Source organism: Canis lupus, chromosome X (genome assembly GCF_003254725.2).
Source record: "Canis lupus dingo isolate Sandy chromosome X, ASM325472v2, whole genome shotgun sequence".
Lineage (NCBI taxonomy): Eukaryota > Metazoa > Chordata > Mammalia > Carnivora > Canidae > Canis > Canis lupus.
The window spans coordinates 115,912,897-115,934,429 of record NC_064281.1 but is presented as its reverse complement, the minus strand read 5'-3'; the positions used below and the strand labels follow the sequence as shown (position 1 = coordinate 115,934,429).

General features: G+C 37.8%; 2 protein-coding genes and 1 pseudogene across 2 annotated transcripts; 2 read left to right on the top strand and 1 right to left on the bottom strand.

Moving 5' to 3' along the window:
- Nucleotides 1–2,005: 2,005 nt before the first annotated feature.
- LOC112668567 (ATP synthase subunit d, mitochondrial-like) lies at nt 2,006–2,505 on the top strand (the record flags this gene model as incomplete). The annotated part of the gene is made up of 1 exon (XM_035712093.1): nt 2,006–2,505. A coding segment is annotated over exon 1 (474 nt), but the record flags the coding sequence as incomplete, so codon positions are not given.
- A 5,487-nt stretch (nt 2,506–7,992) lies between these two features.
- Nucleotides 7,993–8,851, top strand: LOC118353732 (uncharacterized protein CXorf51A-like). The gene is made up of 2 exons (XM_035712117.2): nt 7,993–8,217; nt 8,407–8,851. Exons 1-2 carry the CDS (start codon nt 8,095–8,097, stop codon nt 8,704–8,706), a joined length of 423 nt encoding a protein of 140 aa, XP_035568010.2. The 5' UTR covers nt 7,993–8,094; the 3' UTR covers nt 8,707–8,851.
- Nucleotides 8,852–12,036: 3,185 nt separating this feature from the next.
- Nucleotides 12,037–13,513, bottom strand: LOC112668535 (tRNA pseudouridine(38/39) synthase-like; annotated as a pseudogene).
- Between the last annotated feature and the right edge of the window lie 8,020 nt (nt 13,514–21,533).

The window sequence follows — 21,533 nt, the reverse complement described above, 5'->3', positions numbered from 1 at the left end:
TTTCTCAAAAGACAAATGAGAAATCGGGCAATATATTTGATACACTTGACAGACAAAAGACAGTTTTACACAATATAGTATGAGCTTTATGCATTTAAAGAATAATTTCTTTATACAAATAGAGAAATTAAGGACAAAAATGCCAAAGGAAAGGACACGATTAGCACTTTAAAGAAACTCCAATGGCTTATTGACATGTATAAATGTTTGAGTATCACTGTTAGTTAAATGTTTAAACAAAAGAAGATAATTCTCAATAACTACAGATGACTGTGAACATTGACATTTAGTGCCTCAGAGTAATGGTAGTATCGCTGCCTATAAGCTGCCTATACACTTATTCATGCATCTATGTGGCATTCACTTACTCGTTCAAGCATTTACTGAGCTCCTCTTATATCTCAACTACCTGAATAGACAGCAAAGCCATGCACTTTCTGTTCATTAAAAGTTCATATTTAATATTAAAGGTAAAGATGTGAAAGATCTAAAGGAACTGTGACTTAAAATTTCCCAGCAAACAAACAAACAAACAAACAACAAACAAGTAAATAAATAAAATTTCCCACCTAGGGGAAGTCTCAATTGTTTCATTTCTACTCCCCAAAAGTATGAATGTAGGTAGGGGGACTTCTACACTTTCTAGGGGTCCAGAGAATGCTTGTAGATGTTCTAGGGCTTTGCAGAGAAGGTTCTGCCTAGGATGATCACATGGAGATATGTCAAAGTCTTTAGGCTCCAGCATCTGTCCCACTAGATAATCAGTGGGTAAGGTGCTGAATGCTGACAAAGTGAGGCCCTCATCACAAGTATGGTGGGTGAAAACGACAGGATGGAAATAGTTATGCCAGGCAACTAGAAATCAAAAGAGAAAGCCCCCCACCTCAAAAAAAGCAGAGAAAGAGGATATGAATAATAGAATCAATAAGTACAATGTTCACAGCAGCAACGTCCACATAGCCAAAGTAGGTAAAGCGCCAAGATGTCCATCAACAAATGAATGGATGAAGAAGATATGGTATGTACACACACACACACACACACACACACACACACTGGAATATTACTCAGCTATCAGAAAGGTTGAATACTTACCATTTGCATCAAGGTGGATGGAGCTGAAGGGTATTATGCGGAGCAAAAAAAGTCAATCAGAGAAAGATTATTACGTGGTTTCACTCATATGTGGAATATAAGAAACAGCATAGAGGATCATAGGGAGGAGGGAAAACTGAATGGGAAGTCACCAGAGAGGGAGACAAACCATTAGAGACTCTTAACTATAGGAAACATACTGAGGGTTGCTGGAGGGGAGGTTGGTGGGGGGATGCAGTAACCAGGTGATGGGCATTAAGGAGGGCACGTGATGTGATGAGCGCTGGGTGTTACACACAACTGATGAATAACTGAACTCTACATCTGAATCTAATGATGTACTATATGTTGGCTAATTGAATTTAAATTTAAAAAAAGCAATAAGTACAAACCAGATTATAGAAAACTTACCCTCAACAAACAGATAATACACATTATTTTGAAGCAATCAAGGAACAGTCTCGAATATTGACAATGTACAAGTTCATAAAGAAAGCCTTAAAAAAGCTTGATGAATCATTATCCTACAGACTATGTCCTTTGACTAAACTAAACTTAGATTTTAAAGGATAACTTAAAAATCTAATGTTTAGAAACTAAAATCATACTAAATGATTGGATTAAAGAGGAAATAATTAAAAATTGTGAGATAGTCCTAACACCGTTTAAACTAGAAGATCTGTGACATATAACTAACAAGTGTTGTGAGAAATTTACTGCTTTAAATCTGTTATCAGAAATAAAATATTGAGGACAGATAAGCTATGTGTTTAGCTCAACAAGCTGGAAGAAAGGGCAACAGAGTAAATGCAAAAGAAACCAGAAGGGAGGTAATAGACAGAAATATAGACCAAAAGAACAATTACAACATTAAGAAATGATTACTTAAAAAGATTAATAAGAGGTGGGCCGCCGGGGTCGGTGAAGGGTCTCAAGATGGCTGGGCAAAAACTTGCTCTAGAAACCATTGACTGGGTAGCTCTTGGGGAGATCATACCCCGAAACCAGAAGGCCATTGCCAACTCCCTGAAATCCTGGAATGAGATGCTTACCTCCAGGTTGGCTACTCTTCCTGAGAGACCACCTGCTATCTACTGGGCTTACTACAAGGCCAATGTGGCAAAGGCTGGCTTGGTAGAAGACTTTGAGAAGAAGTTTAATGCCCTGAAGGTTCCTGTGCCAGAGGATAAATACACTGTCCAGGTGGATGCTGAGGAAAAAGAAGATGTGAAAAGCTGTGCTGAGTTTTTGTCCCTCTCAAAGGCCAGGATTGAAGAATATGAAAAAGAGCTGGAGAAGATGAAGAACATAATTCCATTTGATCAGATGACCATTGAGGACCTGAATGAAGTCTTCCCAGAAACCAAATTAGACAAGAAGTATCCCTATTGGCCTCACAAGCCAATTGAAAATTTATACCCTGGCCCTCATATTATAAACATTGGACATTAAAAATAATGATACGGGAAAAGAAGATTAATAAGATAAACCACAAGTAATACATGAAGGGAAAGAAAACTAAGACTCAAAATATGAACAAGGAAAAACACTATAGCATCTTAAAAAGGAATGAAATAGTGTTATGAGTAAGTACTTGCCAATAAACTGGAAGCTCAAGAAGAAATGAACATATTGTTGGGGGAAACAGTATAAATGACTAAATTTTCTAGAGGAAACCTGTAAATCCAATTGTTTGGGAGACTCTTATTTGTTCTGGTGTGATTTTTAACACATTTAGCCTCTCTCCACTACCTCACTCACTTCTCCCCAGGAAAAGGGAGGGCTTTAGTTTGTAAATTTGTAAGAAGAAGGGACACGCTTCACTCAGCCCCTTCTCATCCACTCTTTTTCCACAGCTAAAAGGCAAACTCTGATCTGCCTTGTGGTAAGGGATCTGGTGAATTCAAGGGTGAACTCTTAGCAAGTCCACGTGGCTAGAGATCTAAAGTCACAACTTGCAGTCACCTTTATCTGGTCTCTCTCTGACACATATGTATCTATCAAAAGGTTCTCAATTCTCAAAGGGAAGAAATAGGCATTATTATTAGCCCCTCTCACAAATTCAAGTGCACATAACTATTAAAAAAAATGAAACTGTTAATCAGACTCTCCTCATCCACTGCCCCACATATAGTAAAGTCCTATACCTAGATGGTTTTATAAGTTTTACAAAATGTTCAAGGAACAGGTAATTCTCTCTCATACAAGTGTGTTAGAAAATTGAAAATGAGAGAAACCTTACCAACCCATAAGACTAGCATAACTTTGATTTCAAAACTGAGAAAGAACAGACCACAAAATGAAATTTAAAGGACAATTTCCCTTATAAACAGATATAAAATTATAAAATAAGATAATAAGAATGTACCATAATTAAATAGTTGTCTGAGGAATGTAAGACTGACTTAAGATAGGGAAATATGCCTGTGTGATTCTCCACCCCAATAAAATAAGGAAAGCATTTTATTTAAATAATCATTTCAATAGATATGGCAAAAACATTTGATGAAGACTTTTAATTTTTAACAGTGTTAAAATTAGTTTCAGGTGTACAATACAGTGATTCAAGACTTCCATACATCACCCTGTGCTCATCAGGACAAGGGCACTCCTATTGCCTATTTCACCCATCCCCCCCACCCCCAGTAACCATCAGTTTGTTCTCTATAGTTAAACGTCTATTTCTTGGTTTACCTCTCTTTCTCCCCCTTGTTCCTTTGTTTTTTAAATTCCATGTGAGTGGAATTGTATGGTATTTGTCTTTCTCTGACTTGATCTATTAGCATTATACTCTAGCTCCATCCACTGAGAATGGCAAAATTTCATTCTTTTTTATGACTGAATATATTCCATTGTATACATGTACTACATCTTTTGTATCCATTCATCATTCAATGGGCACTAGAGCTGCTTCCATAATTGGGCTATTGTAAATGCTGCTGCTATAAACACAGGGGTGCATGTATACCTCTGAGTTACTGTTTTTGTATGTTCTTTAGATAAATACCCAGGAATGTGATTGCTGGATCATATGATAGTTCTGTTTTTAACTTTTTGAGGAACCTCCATGTGGTTTTCCACAGTGACTGCACCAGTTTGCATTCCCACAACAGTGCATGAGGGTTTCTTTTTCTCCACATCCTCACCAAAACCTGTCGTTTCTTGTTGACTTTAGCCATTCCTACAGATGTGAGGTGATATCTCATTGTAGTCTTGATATGCATTTCCCTTATGGTAAGTGATGATGAACATCTCTTCAGACATGATCATTTTTAATATTTTATTTAAATTCAATTTAGTTAACATATACTATATTATTAGTTTCAGGGGTAGAATTTAGTAATTAATCAGTTGCATATAACGCCCAGTGCTCATTACATAAAGTGCCTTCTTTAAATCTTATCACCCAGGGATCCCTGGGTGGTGCAGCGGTTTAGCGCCTGCCTTTGGCCCAGGGTGCGATCCTGGAGACCCAGGATCGAATCCCACGTCGGGCTCCCGGTGCATGGAGCCTGCTTCTCCCTCTGCCTGTGTCTCTGCCTCTCTCTCTCTCTCTCTCTCTCTGTGTGACTATCATAAATAAATAAAAATTAAAAAAAAATAAATCCTATCACCCAATTACTGCATCCTTCCACCTACCTCCCCTCTAGCAACCCTCAGTTTGTTTCCTAGACTTAAAAATCTTATGGTTTTTTAGAAAGCTTTTTCCAAAAACTGAGAACAGTTAGAAACTTCTTTAACATGATTAAGTCTCCATAGCAAAACCAAAAACAAAAAACCTCTTCAAATCACTGTAACACATTAGGCACATGACCTTCAGGATATGAATATCTAATATTGCTTCTGCATGCAACCAGAGACCATGATTGATGAATACTCTGTAAAAATAAAAGGTATATGATAAAGATATCACAACACATCAGATGGTTTAGGAAAAGTATGTTGAGAATAACAAAATTGAATAAACATCAAGGATTTATGTTCAAAGTATATCAAAAACAAAGTTCACTAACAAGGAATTAATATCCAAAAACTACAAAGTAATGATGAAATCAACATGAAAAAGACAAGAAATCCAATAATGAGAAATATTAATAACCAGAAACCAATTTTAAAGAAAGTCTGAATAGTTTCTTCACTAGTGATCAAAGAATAAAAAGAGATTGTGTTTTTTATTAATCAGACTTCTTTAAAAATTAAAAGTTGGGTAATTCTAAGTATTAGTTATCTTTTGCTGTATAAGTCCAACGAAAGATGAATGGATAAAGAAGATGTGGTTTATGTATACAATGGAATATTACTCAGCTATTAGAAATGACAAATACCCACCATTTGCTTCAACGTGGATGGAACTGGAGGGTATTATGCTGAGTGAAGTAAGTCAGTCGGAGAAGGACAAACATTATATGTTCTCATTCATTTGGGGAATATAAATAACAGTGAAAGGGAATATAAAGGAAGGGAGAAGAAATGTGTGGGAAATATCAGAAAGGGAGACAGAACGTAAAGACTGCTAACTCTGGGAAACGAACTAGGGGTGGTAGAAGGGGAGGAGGGCGGGGGGTGGGAGTGAATGGGTGACGGGCACTGGGGGTTATTCTGTATGTTAGTAAATTGAACACCAATAAAAAATAAATTAAAAAAAAATTACCCCTAAATGTTGTGGCTTAAAACAACAAAATCTATTATCTCAGAGGTTCTATGGGTCAAGAGCCTGGGTGTAGCTTAGCTGGGTCCCCTGGCCCTGCATCTCTTACAAGGCTACTTCATCTCAAGTCTCATTTGGAAAGGATTCACTTCCCAGTTCACTAATGTGATTATTGATAGGAATCAGTTCCTTGTGGTTTTGAGGGCTCAATTCCTCAGGAGCTGTTCCTTGAGATGAGCCTTTTCATTATTATCTCACAATATGCTTTCATCAGAATGAGAAAATGAGAAGGCAAGAGAGATTGTCAGTTGTAGTGAGAGGAAACCTCACCATGTTAATAATAATATCCCACTACTTTTGCTCGTTTCTGTGGATTCTAATTATTGGAAGCAAGTCACTAGATATATCCTACACTCAAGGGTAGTAGATTACAGAAAAGTTTGAACATCAGAAGGCTGAGATCATTAGGAGCCATATCAGAAGTTGCCTTCCACACCAAGAATTAGTAAGTGTATAGGGAAACAGGTAATAATATAATTCTATTGGGAAGCTAGATCAGTACCTTTTGGAAAGGAATCTGGCAATCATTAGAAAAATTATTGCTTATATACTAGATGTTTGTGTCCCTCTAACATTCATATATTGAAGCTCTAATCCCCAATGTGATAGTCTTTGGAGGTAGGCCTTTTGGGAGGTTATTAGGGTTAGAATGGGTCATGAGAATGGGGCCTAGTGTGATAATTAATGCCCTACTTTAAATAAGAGACAGGAGATAGCTCTCTCTCACACATCAAGGAAGGCCATGTAAGGATATAGGAAGAGAGTCTTCATCAAGAACCCAACCATGCTGGTATCTAAATCTTGAACTTCCAGCCTCCAGAAATGTGAGAAATAAATGTTTGTTGCTTAAGTCACCCAGTCTATAGTATTCTGTTATAGTAGCCCAGATGGACTAAAGATCACGTGTATCTAGGACCTAGGAATTTTATCCTTGAGTGTATATCCCAGAGAAACATATGCAGAAGTCCATAATGGAATGTGATTGAGGATGTTCATCACAGCATTGTTTGTAGCAGTGGGGTTGGGGTTGAAAGCCAACACAGGTGTTTCTCAAAAGGGGAAATAATAGGTAAAACTTGGTGCACGAAGGCTAATAAACTATAGTGCAGCATTAGAAGCAATGAATTAAGATACATATAGGCATATGTTGAACTTAAAAGCACAGTGTTGGGCAGCCCAGGTGGCTCAGAGGTTTAGCGTCGCCTTCAGCCCAGGGTGTGATCCTAGAGACCCGGGGTCGGACTCCCTCCATGGAGCCTGCTTCTCCCTCTGCCTGTGTCTCTGTCTCTCCCTCTCTCTCATGAATGAATAAATAAAATCTTTAAAAAAAAAAGCACAGTGTTGAGTGCATAAATAAGAAACAAGATCAGCACAATACTGTGCATTCAGAGACCACATATTTAACAAGGCCACATATTTCACAAGAGTACAAGCATATGCAAGGACATAATTCAAACACATCAGAGTAGATGCCTTATGGTGGGAAGGAAATGAGTGCTGAAATCTAGGAAGACGAGAAACAGATAAAAAAGGACGAACTTTGCAAAAACTCAAGGACAATAACATGGTCAGAATCCAAAAACAGAATAAAAGATAAAAGCAATCTTCACGGGTGGGCAGTTAATTCTAATCCCTGCCTGTAAGTCACAGAGCCAGCAGAAAATTATCTAATCAAATCAGCAGCCTTTAATGCCAAATGCTATAGGTAGAAAGCTTATTCATGGGAGCTATTTGTTAGTTTGTAAGACAAGTCATATTTCCACTGATACTTAAATTCAGCCGTATTGCTTTTGGAGGGATTTTAGGTAAAATGTCCCAAACACTAGCTAATAACTAAGGGTGGGACACAGCAAAATAAACCACTGAGTAGGGGTGGCCTTAGAGAACAGCTTACAAAAAAGGTTCTTTCTCTACCATGTGTAATACCAAAATTGAACATGGGGATATGAGGAACAGTGGCAGTTTAGCTTGGAAAACTGGGGGATGTTAAAGTCCCCTTTCTTTAGCCAAACCATTTTTGTCTCCTCATCATTTCCCCTCCCATCTAGAGGTGTCAGGAATGGTACTTTGAAATGTCTGAGTCACCTTTTGGCCTCTCCAGCAACCTCCCCAACACAGAGTAGCGTCATAAGTAGTGCTTTGTGATGTCTAAGCCCCACCTTAGCCGCCATTGGCTGGGGGAGAGAACCCAGCTGACCAATCAAAGCTGAAGGGTATCGTCCCTCATTGTCCTCAGAAGAGGCATATGTAGTAGGTAGGAGGCCTGGGGTAGACCCCTGGAAAGCTTCAATATGGCTAAGGTAACCAGGAAACTACCACAGCCCAATCCAGTTAGGGAGCAACTAACTATGAGTTTCAGTGAGAGGAGAAAGATGAAGACTCCCTTTGAGCCCAGGACCAGAGGTGGTGGCAAGGTAAGATGACCCTACCCAAGCTACTCTTTTTCACTGATTCTCCCTCCCCCAAGAATCTTACCCTTTGCCCACCAGGCACAAACTCCTCCTTCAGCCCTGCCCCCTTCTCATGATGCCCCCTTTTGTATCAATATCCCATCTTCTTCCCCAAGCCAATGCCCTTTTGGCCTCACTCTGTTGTTGTTCCAGGTCCTGAAGCCAACACTGAAGGCAAAAAGACCCCTTCACAGGAGTTTGAGCAAAAGAATTCCAGAAAAATCTGCCAACTCTGTGAGAAATGCTAAGAAAACTAGAATAATAACACTATTCGGTCACTATCACAGACTGAATGAGATGCTGAATCAAAATGAGCAAGAGCGAGAGCAAGACCAGGACCAGGACCAGGACCAGGACCAGGACCAGGACCAGGACCAGGACCAATACCAATACCAATACCAAGAGAATGTGGAGAAGTCCACCACCTCAAGTGATGACCTGGGCAGCCAGTAACTCCAGACTGAGGCCAGAGACTTCAGTAATATCTGCTAAGTCTCTGGGGGTCTGGTGGCTGAGAAATGGCCAGTTGTGTAGACATTGCATTTTACAGCAACAGGGTACTGATGGTACCTGAAATAAAGTCAGCCTGTTGCAGAAACTTGTGTGTGTTTCTATGAGTTCTCTTATGGTGGGATCAGGGAGGTAAGGGAAGAGGCAATACTGCCAAAAGGAAGAAACATGGGGTAGTTTAGGGTTGGGGGTCAGACATGCAGAATCACAATTAACCAGATCGTGGGGATAAAGACTAGCACAGGACTGAGCACTGAACACAAATTTCCTCCTCAACATTTGACCTAATGGGCAAGATGAGAAAGGGCTGGGTGTTTCTGCCTTTGGGAAGTGGGGGACTGGAGGCGGGGGATGACGTCACAGTACACATTGCCAGAGCCTAGGTGGGGTGTGGTGTGTGGGTGGCAGTACCATTCCCAAAGATGAACAAGGCCTTAACCTCCAGGCCACCTACCTCACAATGGTGTTTGTTACATTTTACCCTGTAATGTTAACTAAAAGTCCTCAGGAGGGTCAAAGATCTCACCCTAATAAAAGTTACTAAAAGCCCCCTAGAGATGAAAATGATCACCATCATTTGTGGTGTTGGACACCACAAACCCAACACTGATTAGCCCACTTTCTTAAAAAACTCAGGATGGGGCAGTGGCCTTCCAAGGGCAGGGTAGTGGGAGCAGTCTGCCTTCAGTTGAGGCAATAAAGGGGAGCACTGTCTACGGAGAATTCTAAAACACCATATTTGGAGGGGAGACTTTTATCTTTGTTCTTTTAGAGTTGTTTTTTCCTGAAGAGACCATCAGTATAAATGATTTTACTGAAGTATAATTGATATATAATAATTAAACAGGCTTAAAGTGACAGCTTGAGGAGTTTGCTCACATATATACATTGTTAAACCATCACAAATCTAAGAGAGAACATATCCATCACCCCGTTGCCTCCTGCCCCTTGGTAGTGGTTCCTTCCTGTCCCTGCCTGTCCCCTCCTCCTCAGAGAACTACTGATTTGCTTGCTAGCTCCATGGATTGTACCAACTCCATTAGTACAAAATGCTCCAAAATGTAAACCATATTCATTTTTATCCAGCTGCTTTCACTCCGTATAATTATTGTGATAACCACCAACGTTCTTGTGTACATCAGTATTACATTTCTAGGTTATGATTGTTTTGTTGAGAATTTAGTAGCCTTTAAAGGATGCTCCAAAGTTCCCTTAGTTTCATTTTTTTGTCTTAAATTTGAGATTATTAATCTACATGCAGTTCTAAGAAATAGAAAGATGCCCTAAAGGTTGCTCCAAAGTTGCCTTAGTTTCATTTTTTTTCTTAAATTTTGGGGTTATCAATCTACATGCAGTTCTAAGAAATAGAAAGATGCCTTATACCCTTAACCTTGTTCCTCCCAATGGTAACGTCTTGCATGTCTACAGTATTATATCAAAATCAGGAGTGTCAGATTGCTATGATATTTGCCTTATTCTGACTTCACCAGTTATACACGCACTAGTTTGTATGTATGTTTAGTTCTAAGCAATTTTACACCTGTGTAGTTCCCTGTGACTTCCACTATATGTCAAGATATAGAAAAGTTCCATCATAAGGATTTCTCTTGTTTTTCATTTACAACTACAACCACCTCCGTCCCTCACCCCTGGAAGCCAGTAATTTGCTCCTCATCTCCATTATTTTGTGTCATTACAAGAATGTTGTGTAAATAGAATCGTTCAGCATATAACTTTTAAAAGTTATAAAGTATTATAACTTTTTGTGATTGGCTTTTACATTCAGCATAAATCCCCTGACATCCATTCAAGTTGTTTTATCAATGTTTTTTTTTTCTTTATTGCTGAGTAATATTGCATGGTGTGAATGTACCAGTTTGTTAAACCACTCATTTATTGCAGGACATTTTGGTTTTGATTTCTGGACTACTACAAATAAAGCTGATACAATCATTTCTGGTTGGGTTTTTCTGTGAACTTAAAGTGGAAGGTTTCATTTTTCAGGGATAGATGTCCAAGAACAACAGCTGGGTCACATGGCAATGGCAAGTTTAATTTTGTAAGAAACTACCATACTTTTTTTTTCCCCCTCAGAGTAGCTGTACCATTTTCTATTCCCACCAGCAATCTTCAGATAATAGTTTCTCTGCATTCTCACCACCATTTGGTGTTATCATTAAATAATTTTTTTCAGTCATTCTGATGCCTGTATAGTGATACCTCATTGAAGTTTTCATTTGCATTTCACTGATGGTTGATGTTGAACATCTTTTAATGTGTTCATTTGCCATCTGTATATCTTCTTCATTGAAATTTCTATTCATGCCTGTAGCCCATTTTATTTCTGACACTTGCATGATCAAGTTTTAATGAATTTGAACATAAGGCATGGTTTCCAGGTGTACATAAATATATCTCCATTTTACAATTGCTTTTTGCTTTTGCTACTTCAACCTTTTCTAGACAGTGATAACAAAATGCTTAAACTCTTTCTTATTTAAGCAACAATAACTTCCTTAATAGGACTTCATGAGTTTTTTTTTCCTTAGGAGCTGATCATTTGAATTTCCAGGACTTCTTAGAGTAAATATTTTGTTCAGATTTCCATTCTTTGGATAAAGAAGATGTAGTCTATATGTACAATGGAATATTCCTCAGCCATTAGAAAGGACGAATACCTACCATTTGCTTCAACGTGGATGGAACTGGAGGGTATTATGCTGAGTGAAGTAAGTCAGTCGGAGAAGGACAATCATATGGTTTCACTCATATGGGGAATATAAAAAATAGTGAAAAGGATTAAAGAGGAATGGAGATAAAATGAGTGGGAAATATCAGAGATGGTGATAGAACATGAGAGACTCCTAACTCTGGGAAACGAACAAGGGGTAGTGGAAAGGGGGGGGTGTGACTGGGTGATGGGGTGATTGGGTGATGGGCACTGAGGGAGGCACTTGACAGGGATGAGCACTGGGCGTTACACTGTATGTTGGCAATTCGAACTCCAATAAAAAAAATACACAAAAAAGTGGGGGGAGCCCCGGTGGCTCAGTGGTTTAGCACCGCCTTCAGCTCAGGGCAGGATCCTGGAGACCCGGGATCAAGTTCCACGTCAGCCTCCCTGCATAGAGCCTGCTTCTCCCTCTGCCTGTGTCTCTGCCTCTCTAGGTCTCTCATGAATAAATAAATAAATATTTTTAAAAAAAGATTTCCATTCTACCCACCTACCATTAGCTGGTTGTTGCCTCTCAGATCCTGGCAAGTTACCTATGGTTAAATAATGCTTTTAATTTCTGTATCAACACAGAGCTGTTTGTCAGTTTCTCCAAGATAGTATTTTCTTTCTCAAGTATATTATTACAGTTCCTTTTGGTTTTTGTTTTTTCTCAATGAAATAAATGTGGGTGTTCAATGCATCCCTTAATTATAAAATGCTAGATTGGGATCCCTATCATTGACATTTATGATGATCTATTAGAGGACTTGTTATATGTGCACTTTCATTCCTACTAAAAAGGCACAGGTCTACTTTATGACAGAAGGCTTAATATTTCTCCATTTCATCACTCACTCCATCCATCTTTGGTCCTGCAAAGGTCCTTTTGGGTACTGCGACAGAGTCCATTCCTTGCAGAATACAATATAACATGTGAATTTTAACAGCGCCTTTAGCCTGTATTGTTAAAGGTGGGTGACATTGAACTACTGACCCTCCCAGTCACAGATCCACTTGATAGTTGCAAACTTAAAGTCATAGAAGACTAGAGAATATTCTACATCCATATTGTATTGAGATCCCTGGGGATTTTTCATCTATGCTCAGCAGCTCATCAATAATCTGTGGCTTCTCTCCATTTCTTGGCCAATCAGAAAGAAGATAACCATCATACGACAGGCCTAATGATAAAGGAATCTCTGGTCAATAATTGTGCCTTGAAATAACTTGAAAGGTTCTTGCAGTTTAATTCTATCTCCCCTTATCCAGGCTCTGGCCTATTAGCTGTACTTGAGTGGAAAATCCACTGAAAAGTAATCATTCCATTGGCTAGATCCATTTTACACAAATTTCTGAAATCATAAATGCTAACATACCTCTGAACCACATAATTAATGGTTATAATATCTAAATCAGCATAAAGGGAAAAAAAAGAGCAGTAAGTTTTCTTAAGACAGCTGAACCTAGTACTGAAGCTGGGTTCTACAGAAGCCCAGGCCAGTATATGGATGTCTGGAAGGAACATCTGATGGAAAATGCAGCTATGATGGCTTTTTTTTTTTAGCAGTATTGTGGACTTCTTTTAAATTAAAATCCTCTGAATCATTGCCCCTTGGAAAGCGGGAACAATGGTCAAGAGAAATCAATTGTCCAAAGGCACTTAAACACCCCTGTCCATTGACCCACATCTGTGAGAGTTGAATGTCTGTCTGCTTTCTCATGGTCAAGTCTTTCTTAGAGCCTCAAACGGTTGGTTTCTCATTGGCATCGTCTGTTTTCCTAACTGGCAAAGCCCTAGTATTGCTAGCCCAGATAGGCTATCTTTAGGGCTACATGGCTTCGGACATTAGCGCTGAAATCAAATGCACACTTACTTTTCCAGCTCCTAAGGAATTTTCTTTAACATTTGAGTTCTTGCTGTTGGTGGTTCTCTGCTCCTATTTAAGTTACTGCACCTTCTTCTCCAGTTCTTGTCCTTTTTTTTAGGAGTTCTTCAGTTTAGTTTCTCACTATGTCATTTTCAACAATGATAGGACAACCCCAGGAATAAAGGAATCATACAGGTCCATCCTACCTGTTAATCAGAGCCATGCCTGTAGCTCCTATTTTTGATTTCTTTTATTCTGTTGAATGACAAGAGCTCTTTATATATTCTAGACACAGGTCTTTCATCAGATATCTGATTTACATTTTCTCCCAGTCTGCAGCTTGCTTTTCATCATCCTTATAGGATCAGAGAGCAAAAGTTAATTTTGATGAGGTCCATTTTTATGGATCATGCTTTTGGTGTCAGGTCTAAGAACTTTTCACCTGGGCTTCAGTGTTGAATATCTCCTCTAAATTGTTACAGTTTTACATTTCAACCTGCGATCCATTTTAAATTTGTTTTTATATAAAATGTGTAATTTAGGCCAAGACTCAGTAGTTTTACTATGGATGTCTAATTGCTCCAAGACCATTTAATAAAAAGGCTATTCTTCCTCCATTGAAGTGCTTTTGCACCTTTATCAAAAATAGTTGGGCATATTGGTTTGGGTCTATTTCTGGGTTCTTTATTGTGTTGCATTGATCTACGTGTCCATTTCTCAGCAAACACTATACTGTCTTCATTAAAGTGGCTACACAATAAGCCTTAATACCAAGTACAGTAATTCTTTCCACTTTATTCTTGTACTCTGTGGTTTTGTTATCAGGTAATACTGGCTTCATAAAATGAGATATAAAATGTCCCATCCTCTTGGGTTTTGGGGCAGAGATTATAAATTGGCTCTTTAAATGTTTGGTAGAATTTTCCAGCGAAACCACATGAACCTGGAAATTTTTTATTCAGGACTTTCTTAAACTAAAATTCAATCTCTTGGGCAGCCCAGGTGGCTCAGCGGTCTAGTGCCACCTTCAGCCCAGGACGTGTCCTGGAGACCCGGAATCCAGGCCCGCTTTGGGCTCCCTGCATGGAGCCTGCTTCTCCCTCTGCCTGTGTGTCTGCCTCTGTCTCTCTCATGAATAAATAAATAAAAACTTTTTTAAAAAATTCAATCTCTTTATAAGTTATAAGATTAATTATATTGCCTGTATAACTTTGTTGGGGGATTGTGTTAATTTGTGGTTTTTCAAAGAATTGATTTATTTCTCCTAAGTTTGCAAATTTATGAGCATTCAGTTATTAATAGCATTCCCTTATTATCCATTTAATAACTGTAGGATTTGTAGTGATATTGGTCCTTCTCTAATTTTATCTTTGCCAATCTTGCTAGAGGTTTATCAATTTTATTAATGGTTTTAAGAAATAGTTTTCCCCATTGATTTTCTTTACTGCATTTTTTCTTTTAATTTCATTGATTTCTGCTCTTTATTATTAACTTCCTTCTGCTTTCTTTGGGTTTTTCTCTTTTCCTATATTCTTCAGCTAAAAACTTAGGTCTCTAATTTGAGACCTTTCCTTGTTTCTAATGTAAGCATTTAATACTATAAATTTCCCTTTCAGTGCTACTTTAGCTACATTCCGTATATTTTTATTTGTCCTGTTTTCAATTTCATTTGGTTCAATTTTTAAAATTTTCCTTGAATCTTCTTTGACCCATGGAATTTTTAGAAGTGTGCCGCTTAGTTTCTTATTGAGACATTTTCCTATTGTCTTCCAGAATTACAGATTTCTAGTTTGCTTACACTATGCTCAGAGAATACACTCTGTAGGATATAGCTTTTACATTTGTTGGGGCTTGTTTTATGGCCCAGTATATAGTCTGTCTTGTATATGTTTTCTAGGCAAATGAGACAAGTGTGTATTGTGCTGTTGTTGAGTGGAATGTTCTGTTTACATAAATAAGATTCTGTTGGCCATTGTTTTGTTCAGTTATTCTATTCTTGCTGATTTTGTCTAGTAGTTCTATCAGTTACCAAGGGTTGGGTGTGTGAAGTCCAATGGTAAATGTGCTTGGTCTATATCTCCTTTCAACTCTCAATTTTTGCCTTATTTGGAAGTTCTATTGTTTGGTTGATACACAGAGTGGTTATATCTTTGATACTGTTATAATCGTGTAATGTCTCTCTGCCTTTAGTAATTTTCTTTGCTGTGTCTATTTTATCTGATATTAATATAGTCATTCCTGCTTTTTATTTTTGTCGTAAAATATACTTGACATGAAATTTTCCATCTTAACCACTTCTAAGCACACATTTCGGTATTAAGCACATTTATGTCAGCAATCTCAAAACTTTCTCTGTTGCAAAACTGCAACTCTATACCCATTGAACAACTCTTCAATGCCCCCCCCCCCCCACACACACACAGTTCCTGACAAACACCATTCTACTTTGTCTCCATGAATTTAACAAATCTAGGTAACTCATATAAATTGAATCATACAGTATCTTTTTCTGACCGGTTTATTTAGTATAATGCCCTCAAATTTCACAATGCTGCAGCATGTGTCAGAGTTTCCTCCCATTTAAGAGATTGAATGACACCCATTATATGTACACACCACATTTTGTTTATCCATTTATCCATCAATGGACACTTCGGTTACTCCCACCATTTGCCTATTGTGAATAATACTGCTATAAACATAGGCATACAAATATGTCTTAAACCCTGCTTATAATTCTTTTGTGTATATATCCAGAATTTCTTGGTCACACGATAATTCTATTTCTAATTTTAAAAAATTTTAATTCCAGTATAGTTAACATACAGTGTTATATTAATTCCAAGTGTACAATATAGTCATTGAACATTTCCATACATTGTTCAGTGCTCATCAAGATAAGTATACTCTTAATCCCCTCATCTACTTCACCCAACTCCCCTCTGGCAACTACTAGTGTATTCTTTGTAATTTTTTTTAAAGATTTTATTTATTTATTATTTATTCATGAGAAACACACACAGAGAGACACAGAGACACAGGCAGAGGGAGAAGCAGGCCCCATGCAAAAAGCCTGATGTGGAACTTGATCCCGGGTCTCCAGGATCAGGCCTGGGCCAAAGGTGGCCCTAAACCACTGAGCCACCCGGGCTGCCCCGTATTCTTTATAATTAAGAGTGATGTCTTTTTCTTTGTTTTGTTTCTTAAATTCCACATGAGTGAAATCATATGGCATTTGTCTTTTTCTTATTTAGCATTATACCCCCTAAGTCCATTTATGTTGTTGCAAATGGCAGGATCTCATCCTTTTTATAACTGAGTAATGTTCCACAGTGTATATACATCACATCTTCTTATCCATTCATCTACCAATAGACCTTGGGTTGCTTCCATATCTTGGCTATTGTAAATAATGCTGCAATGCACATAGGGGTGCATATATCTTTTCAAATTAGTGTTTTCATTGTTTTAGATAAACACCCAGGTGTGGAACTGCTAGATCATATATGGTAGTTATCTTTTTAATTTTTTGAGGAACCTTCACACTGTTTCCCAGAGAGGCTGTACCAATTCACATTGCCACCAACAGTGCACAACGTTCCCTATACATTATGTTGGGCTGAGATTGAGCACTTGGGGTGACTGAGGAGTTTTTCCTCAATGACTATGCTCTATCTCAGCTTTTGGTTGTCCCTATACATCTACTCCATACAGGGAATCTCTCTCTCCATGAGTTTGCCAGTTACCTAGTGGTGAATGCTCTTGCTTGTTATTCACTGATAAGTTAACAGTATGGAAAAAGGGTTCTGTATTCTAGTCCAACATCAGCTTTAGGTAGGCCCATGAGGCCGGTCTTTGGGAACGGGTTCTTCAGCACTTCTAGCCCCATTCCCCATGATAGGTAAACTATCTTGTTATGTGTCTTCAGTGGGAGACCGACTCTACCTCATTTCCCAGCAGTAGATGCTTCCCACACAATTGTATCACCTACAAATACACAATTTTATTTTTGGCAGGAAATAATGCCTCGTAATCTTGGGAGTAGGCAAGGTTACAGGCCTGAATGGGAATGTAATTGTGTGCTATTAGTGGAAATACCAGTACACTCTGCAAAGTCCTTATATGTCACACTTGGTTTGAAATTGCTGCTGTGGATGCTGGTGGATACACTAGTAACCGAGTTATTAGTGCTATAGTCATTGCTGCCTAGAACATCCTGGGAGGATGGTGCTGGTCACTGGTTGCTACAGCCAGTTTTCTCTTACAGATTGTATTTGGTAAATAAAGTTCTATTCAATTACTGATGATTCTGTTCACACACATGTACTCAGAAAAAAAATCACTGAAGGCAAAAAGACCAGTGCATGCTGGGAGCGGGCATACTTAATGGACTGAGAAAAGCAACCTTGCTAAAAAGCAACAGAAACATGAAAACCTCCTTCTCTCATTTCTACCATAAAGTTCCCCACTGCAGGACCATTAACAGGGTAAGACTGAAGAATCACCTGATCTGCCTATATAAAAATGGCCTCAATCATTTAGCAAACATATATTCAGCACTTACCATGTGGCAAGCACTCTTTTGAGTATTGGAAACTACAAAAATGATTACCAAATAATTGCCTAATTAAAAGGAAAAGGGTCTTTCACACCCCTTTGAATTTTACCCAAACCTTTAGAATTCTTTAAAACTGCCATCATATCCATGGGCACTTGGCTGACTCAGTTGGTGGAGCACGTGACTATCTTGAGGCTATGGGCTCAAGCCCCATGTTGGGTATAGAGAGTACTTAAAAATGAAATCTTAAAAAAAAACTGCCATCATACCCATTTTCAGAAGTGTGATAGTGCCCTTCTATGTTTCTATCCTAACCTTATTCCATTCGTTCCTTTAATCTAGCCAAACCAGGCTAGCATTTTGAAAAGTAATATTTATTCAGAATTAAGAGAGGACACAGAGGAAGTACATGAGAATAAATCAGAAAGCAAAAACTTACCAAGCTTGCCAAGTCCAAGTTTCTATCCCAAATAGTCACATTCCTAAGGACTACAACAACTGCCTAGCACCTGACTTTTGTTCCCTACCCTCTTACCTACCTGCCATCTTATTCGCCACTCTCCGAGCACCAGCCAGCTGCTTACGTTGTCATTCCCTCAGAGAAATACAAGGAAACCATGTTTCAACTACATGACTTGGTTTTAATCTCCAGAAGAACCACCTACTTTTTCCAGAGGCAAATCACAAGACTGTGATGATTGATAAAAAATTCACCATTATTAAAAATAATTTTATTTCCTTTCAAATTTCTGACAGCTTATCTTGTGTTTTCTCTGATTCATAATTAGATTTTACCAAGTTGTCTATTTTTATTCTTTTCAATGTGTCAATGTTTGGATTAATTTTAATTTCTATTTTCTTTTTTTTTTTCTTTTTTTTTTTTTATTGGTGTTCAATTTACTAACATACAGAATAACACCCAGTGCCCGTCACCCATTCACTCCCACCCCCCGCCCTCCTCCCCTTCTACCACCCCTAGTTCGTTTCCCAGAGTTAGCAGTCTTTACGTTCTGTCTCCCTTTCTGATATTTCCCACCCATTTCTTCTCCCTTCCCTTATTTTCCCTTTCAATGAAGTAATTCATGTTGCTAAATTTAATAATTCATTTCTCATGGTTCCTTTTGTTTGTGTTTTTAACTTTTTGAATTGTATCTTCAGTTCATTTGTTTTCATTCATTCTTTAGTGATGAAACTTCTTTGAACTATGGATTTTCTCATATGTATAGTTTGTCTGCATTTAATAATAATACTAATACTTTTTAAGTGCTTACTTTGTTCCATTTTTACAAATATTTTACATACATTTGTTTAATCCTCCCAATAACCTGAGTAGGAAATTCTATAGAGGTGTTACTTTTTTTTATATATTTACCTAAAACTATGCAAGTAGTAATGGCAGAGCCAGGATTGCAAGGCAGGCAATTTGTCTGTAGATCCTGTTTTCCAAACCATCATAATTTTAAAACTAATCTATAGCATTTCCTGTGTTTGCATTTGTCTCATGGAAAATTCTGATGGGGTCTTGGTGCCTAATTATGTCATTCTGGTACAAGTCAAGATAAATAGCAATACTTTTGAGTCCTCAAACTATTAACATCAGTTATTTGGAAACTATTTTAAGGACTTTATTTTAAAGTATCATAAGTAACTATTTCATGGAACTAAAGATCATAAGTAACTATTTTGTGGAAATCTTAAACTTAAATAGTGAATTGTTTAACTAGTTTTAAATTTTTCATTTCTCTTCACTTCTCACTTCAGACTATGAACCCTGAAACCTTTGCTGAATACCTCCAATACATATACCACATTTAGGTGGCTTTACCCAGCTTCTAGAAAAATTCCTGTTTTCTGGACTCTCATAGATATTTTAAGGGAATATGTAACTGGATTTCCACAAGCAACCTGTCAGTGATTGGAGGTAGGAAGATCTTTTCAGTCTTAAAATAATTTCAAATGGCAAAATGTCCAAATTAACTTCCTATCAAATCTCCATCTTGGATAATTATTAAACTCATGATCCATATTTGCATAGATACCCTTCAAAAACTAACCATTTTCCAAAGAAGCTAAATAAAGAGTTTTGGGACCAATGGCATCTAAAACATTTTTCTTCTGCAAGTGGGAAAGAAACTACAATGGAATATACCAATTTGTAATCAATTCACATGCAATTCAGTTGAACACTCATAACAACTCAGCAAACATTAACACTTATCTTTACACGCATGTGCCAAGATATGGTGAGGTTCAACACTGATTTGTTCCTCTCATTAAACCCTTATTCTCTTATGGAGCTTGTATTTGTACACGATAAGGAGAATGTGACTATTCAGGCACCTTTTTAGGATACTACAGCTGAGATTAATTTGTTCTACCATCACTATTATCAAAACTTATACCTTCTCCACATGTTATAAAGATCTTAAAACTGCACATGGTATTGTCTAAAAACCAGTATTTACAAGACTATTTGTGATGTTTTATCTAATCATCTGAATGGGGAGAATTGGAGACTGACACTGCAGCCATTAAAATGTGTTGTGAGATTTATTTCCTACTACTTCCTTTGTTCTGTATCAAGAAATCCCTCTGGTACCATCTAGAAAAATATCTGCTACTCTTCTTACCTTTACTGTGATCGTTTCACTATTTGTTTTATTCCAAGCCAATATTGAGCAAAAATTGAAAGTGAGTATACTCAAAATTAGTCCTTCAACTTATCCTCTTTTTTAATATTAGAAAGTGGACAGAGCTAAAACATCAATCAATGGTAAGTCAATAACACTGGAAGAAAATGTTCTGTTTCTTGCTTCCCTAATCATCCTTCTTCTAATTACTTCCTGAACAAAATCTGACTTTGAGGACCATGGTGTGACCTTCATTTTGACTATCTTGAGTCCAATCATTTGGTATGTCAGCTACTACTTTGAAAACGTAATTTTGAAAGTGGCAGTCTAAGTGATTGCCCCTAACCAAGGGCATGGAGACTATGTCTCAGCTCAGACCAATGGACTTGCTTCTCAAAGCCCCACATGATAAGTGATCTATTTGGCCATGGACAGCTGCTGAAAATCACTGTCACCCAAACCTCTATGTGTGGCCTGTTTCTTTCTGGCACGTACACAGCCACGCCTCATATTAAAACATTTTGAATTGATGGAAGTTTCCTATTCGTCTTATAGTATTGCATTTGAATTGCTATACTGTGTTTTCTCAGGGAATATTATTCAGAACTTATTCTGAGTACTTCTGTAGTACTTTACACCATAAATATCCTGTCAGCCAAACAAGCTTCCCTGTTTTCAGTACAACATCCATTATTCACACTCAAAAAGGACACTGAAGATAAGGCTCAGCATTCTGTGTGAATCCTGGCTTCTAGTGAGCACTGGCCTTAAGCATTTCCTCTGTACTTTGTGTACATAGGCCTAGCCTTCAACATCCTGCCAAGATAATAAAATATGCATACAATACTTCAGAAAAAATACTTTTTTAAACCATCATGGTGATCATTTATTTACAACAGGGTATTTACATAGTCTTACTTATCTTCCAAAAAATTGTGTTAATATCACAGGCAAAACGGTAACTTCACATTGAAGAACTTAGTAAACACCAACTTAAT

What these genes read in the sequence shown, in the direction of transcription:
- LOC118353732 (XM_035712117.2), top strand. Translation starts at nt 8,095, where the DNA reads ATGGCTAAGGTAACCAGGAAACTACCACAGCCCAATCCAGTTAGGGAG. An exon ending in GGACCAGAGGTGGTGGCAAG is followed by an intron (nt 8,218 to 8,406) that starts GTAAGATGACCC and finishes TTGTTGTTCCAG; the next exon opens with GTCCTGAAGCCAACACTGAA.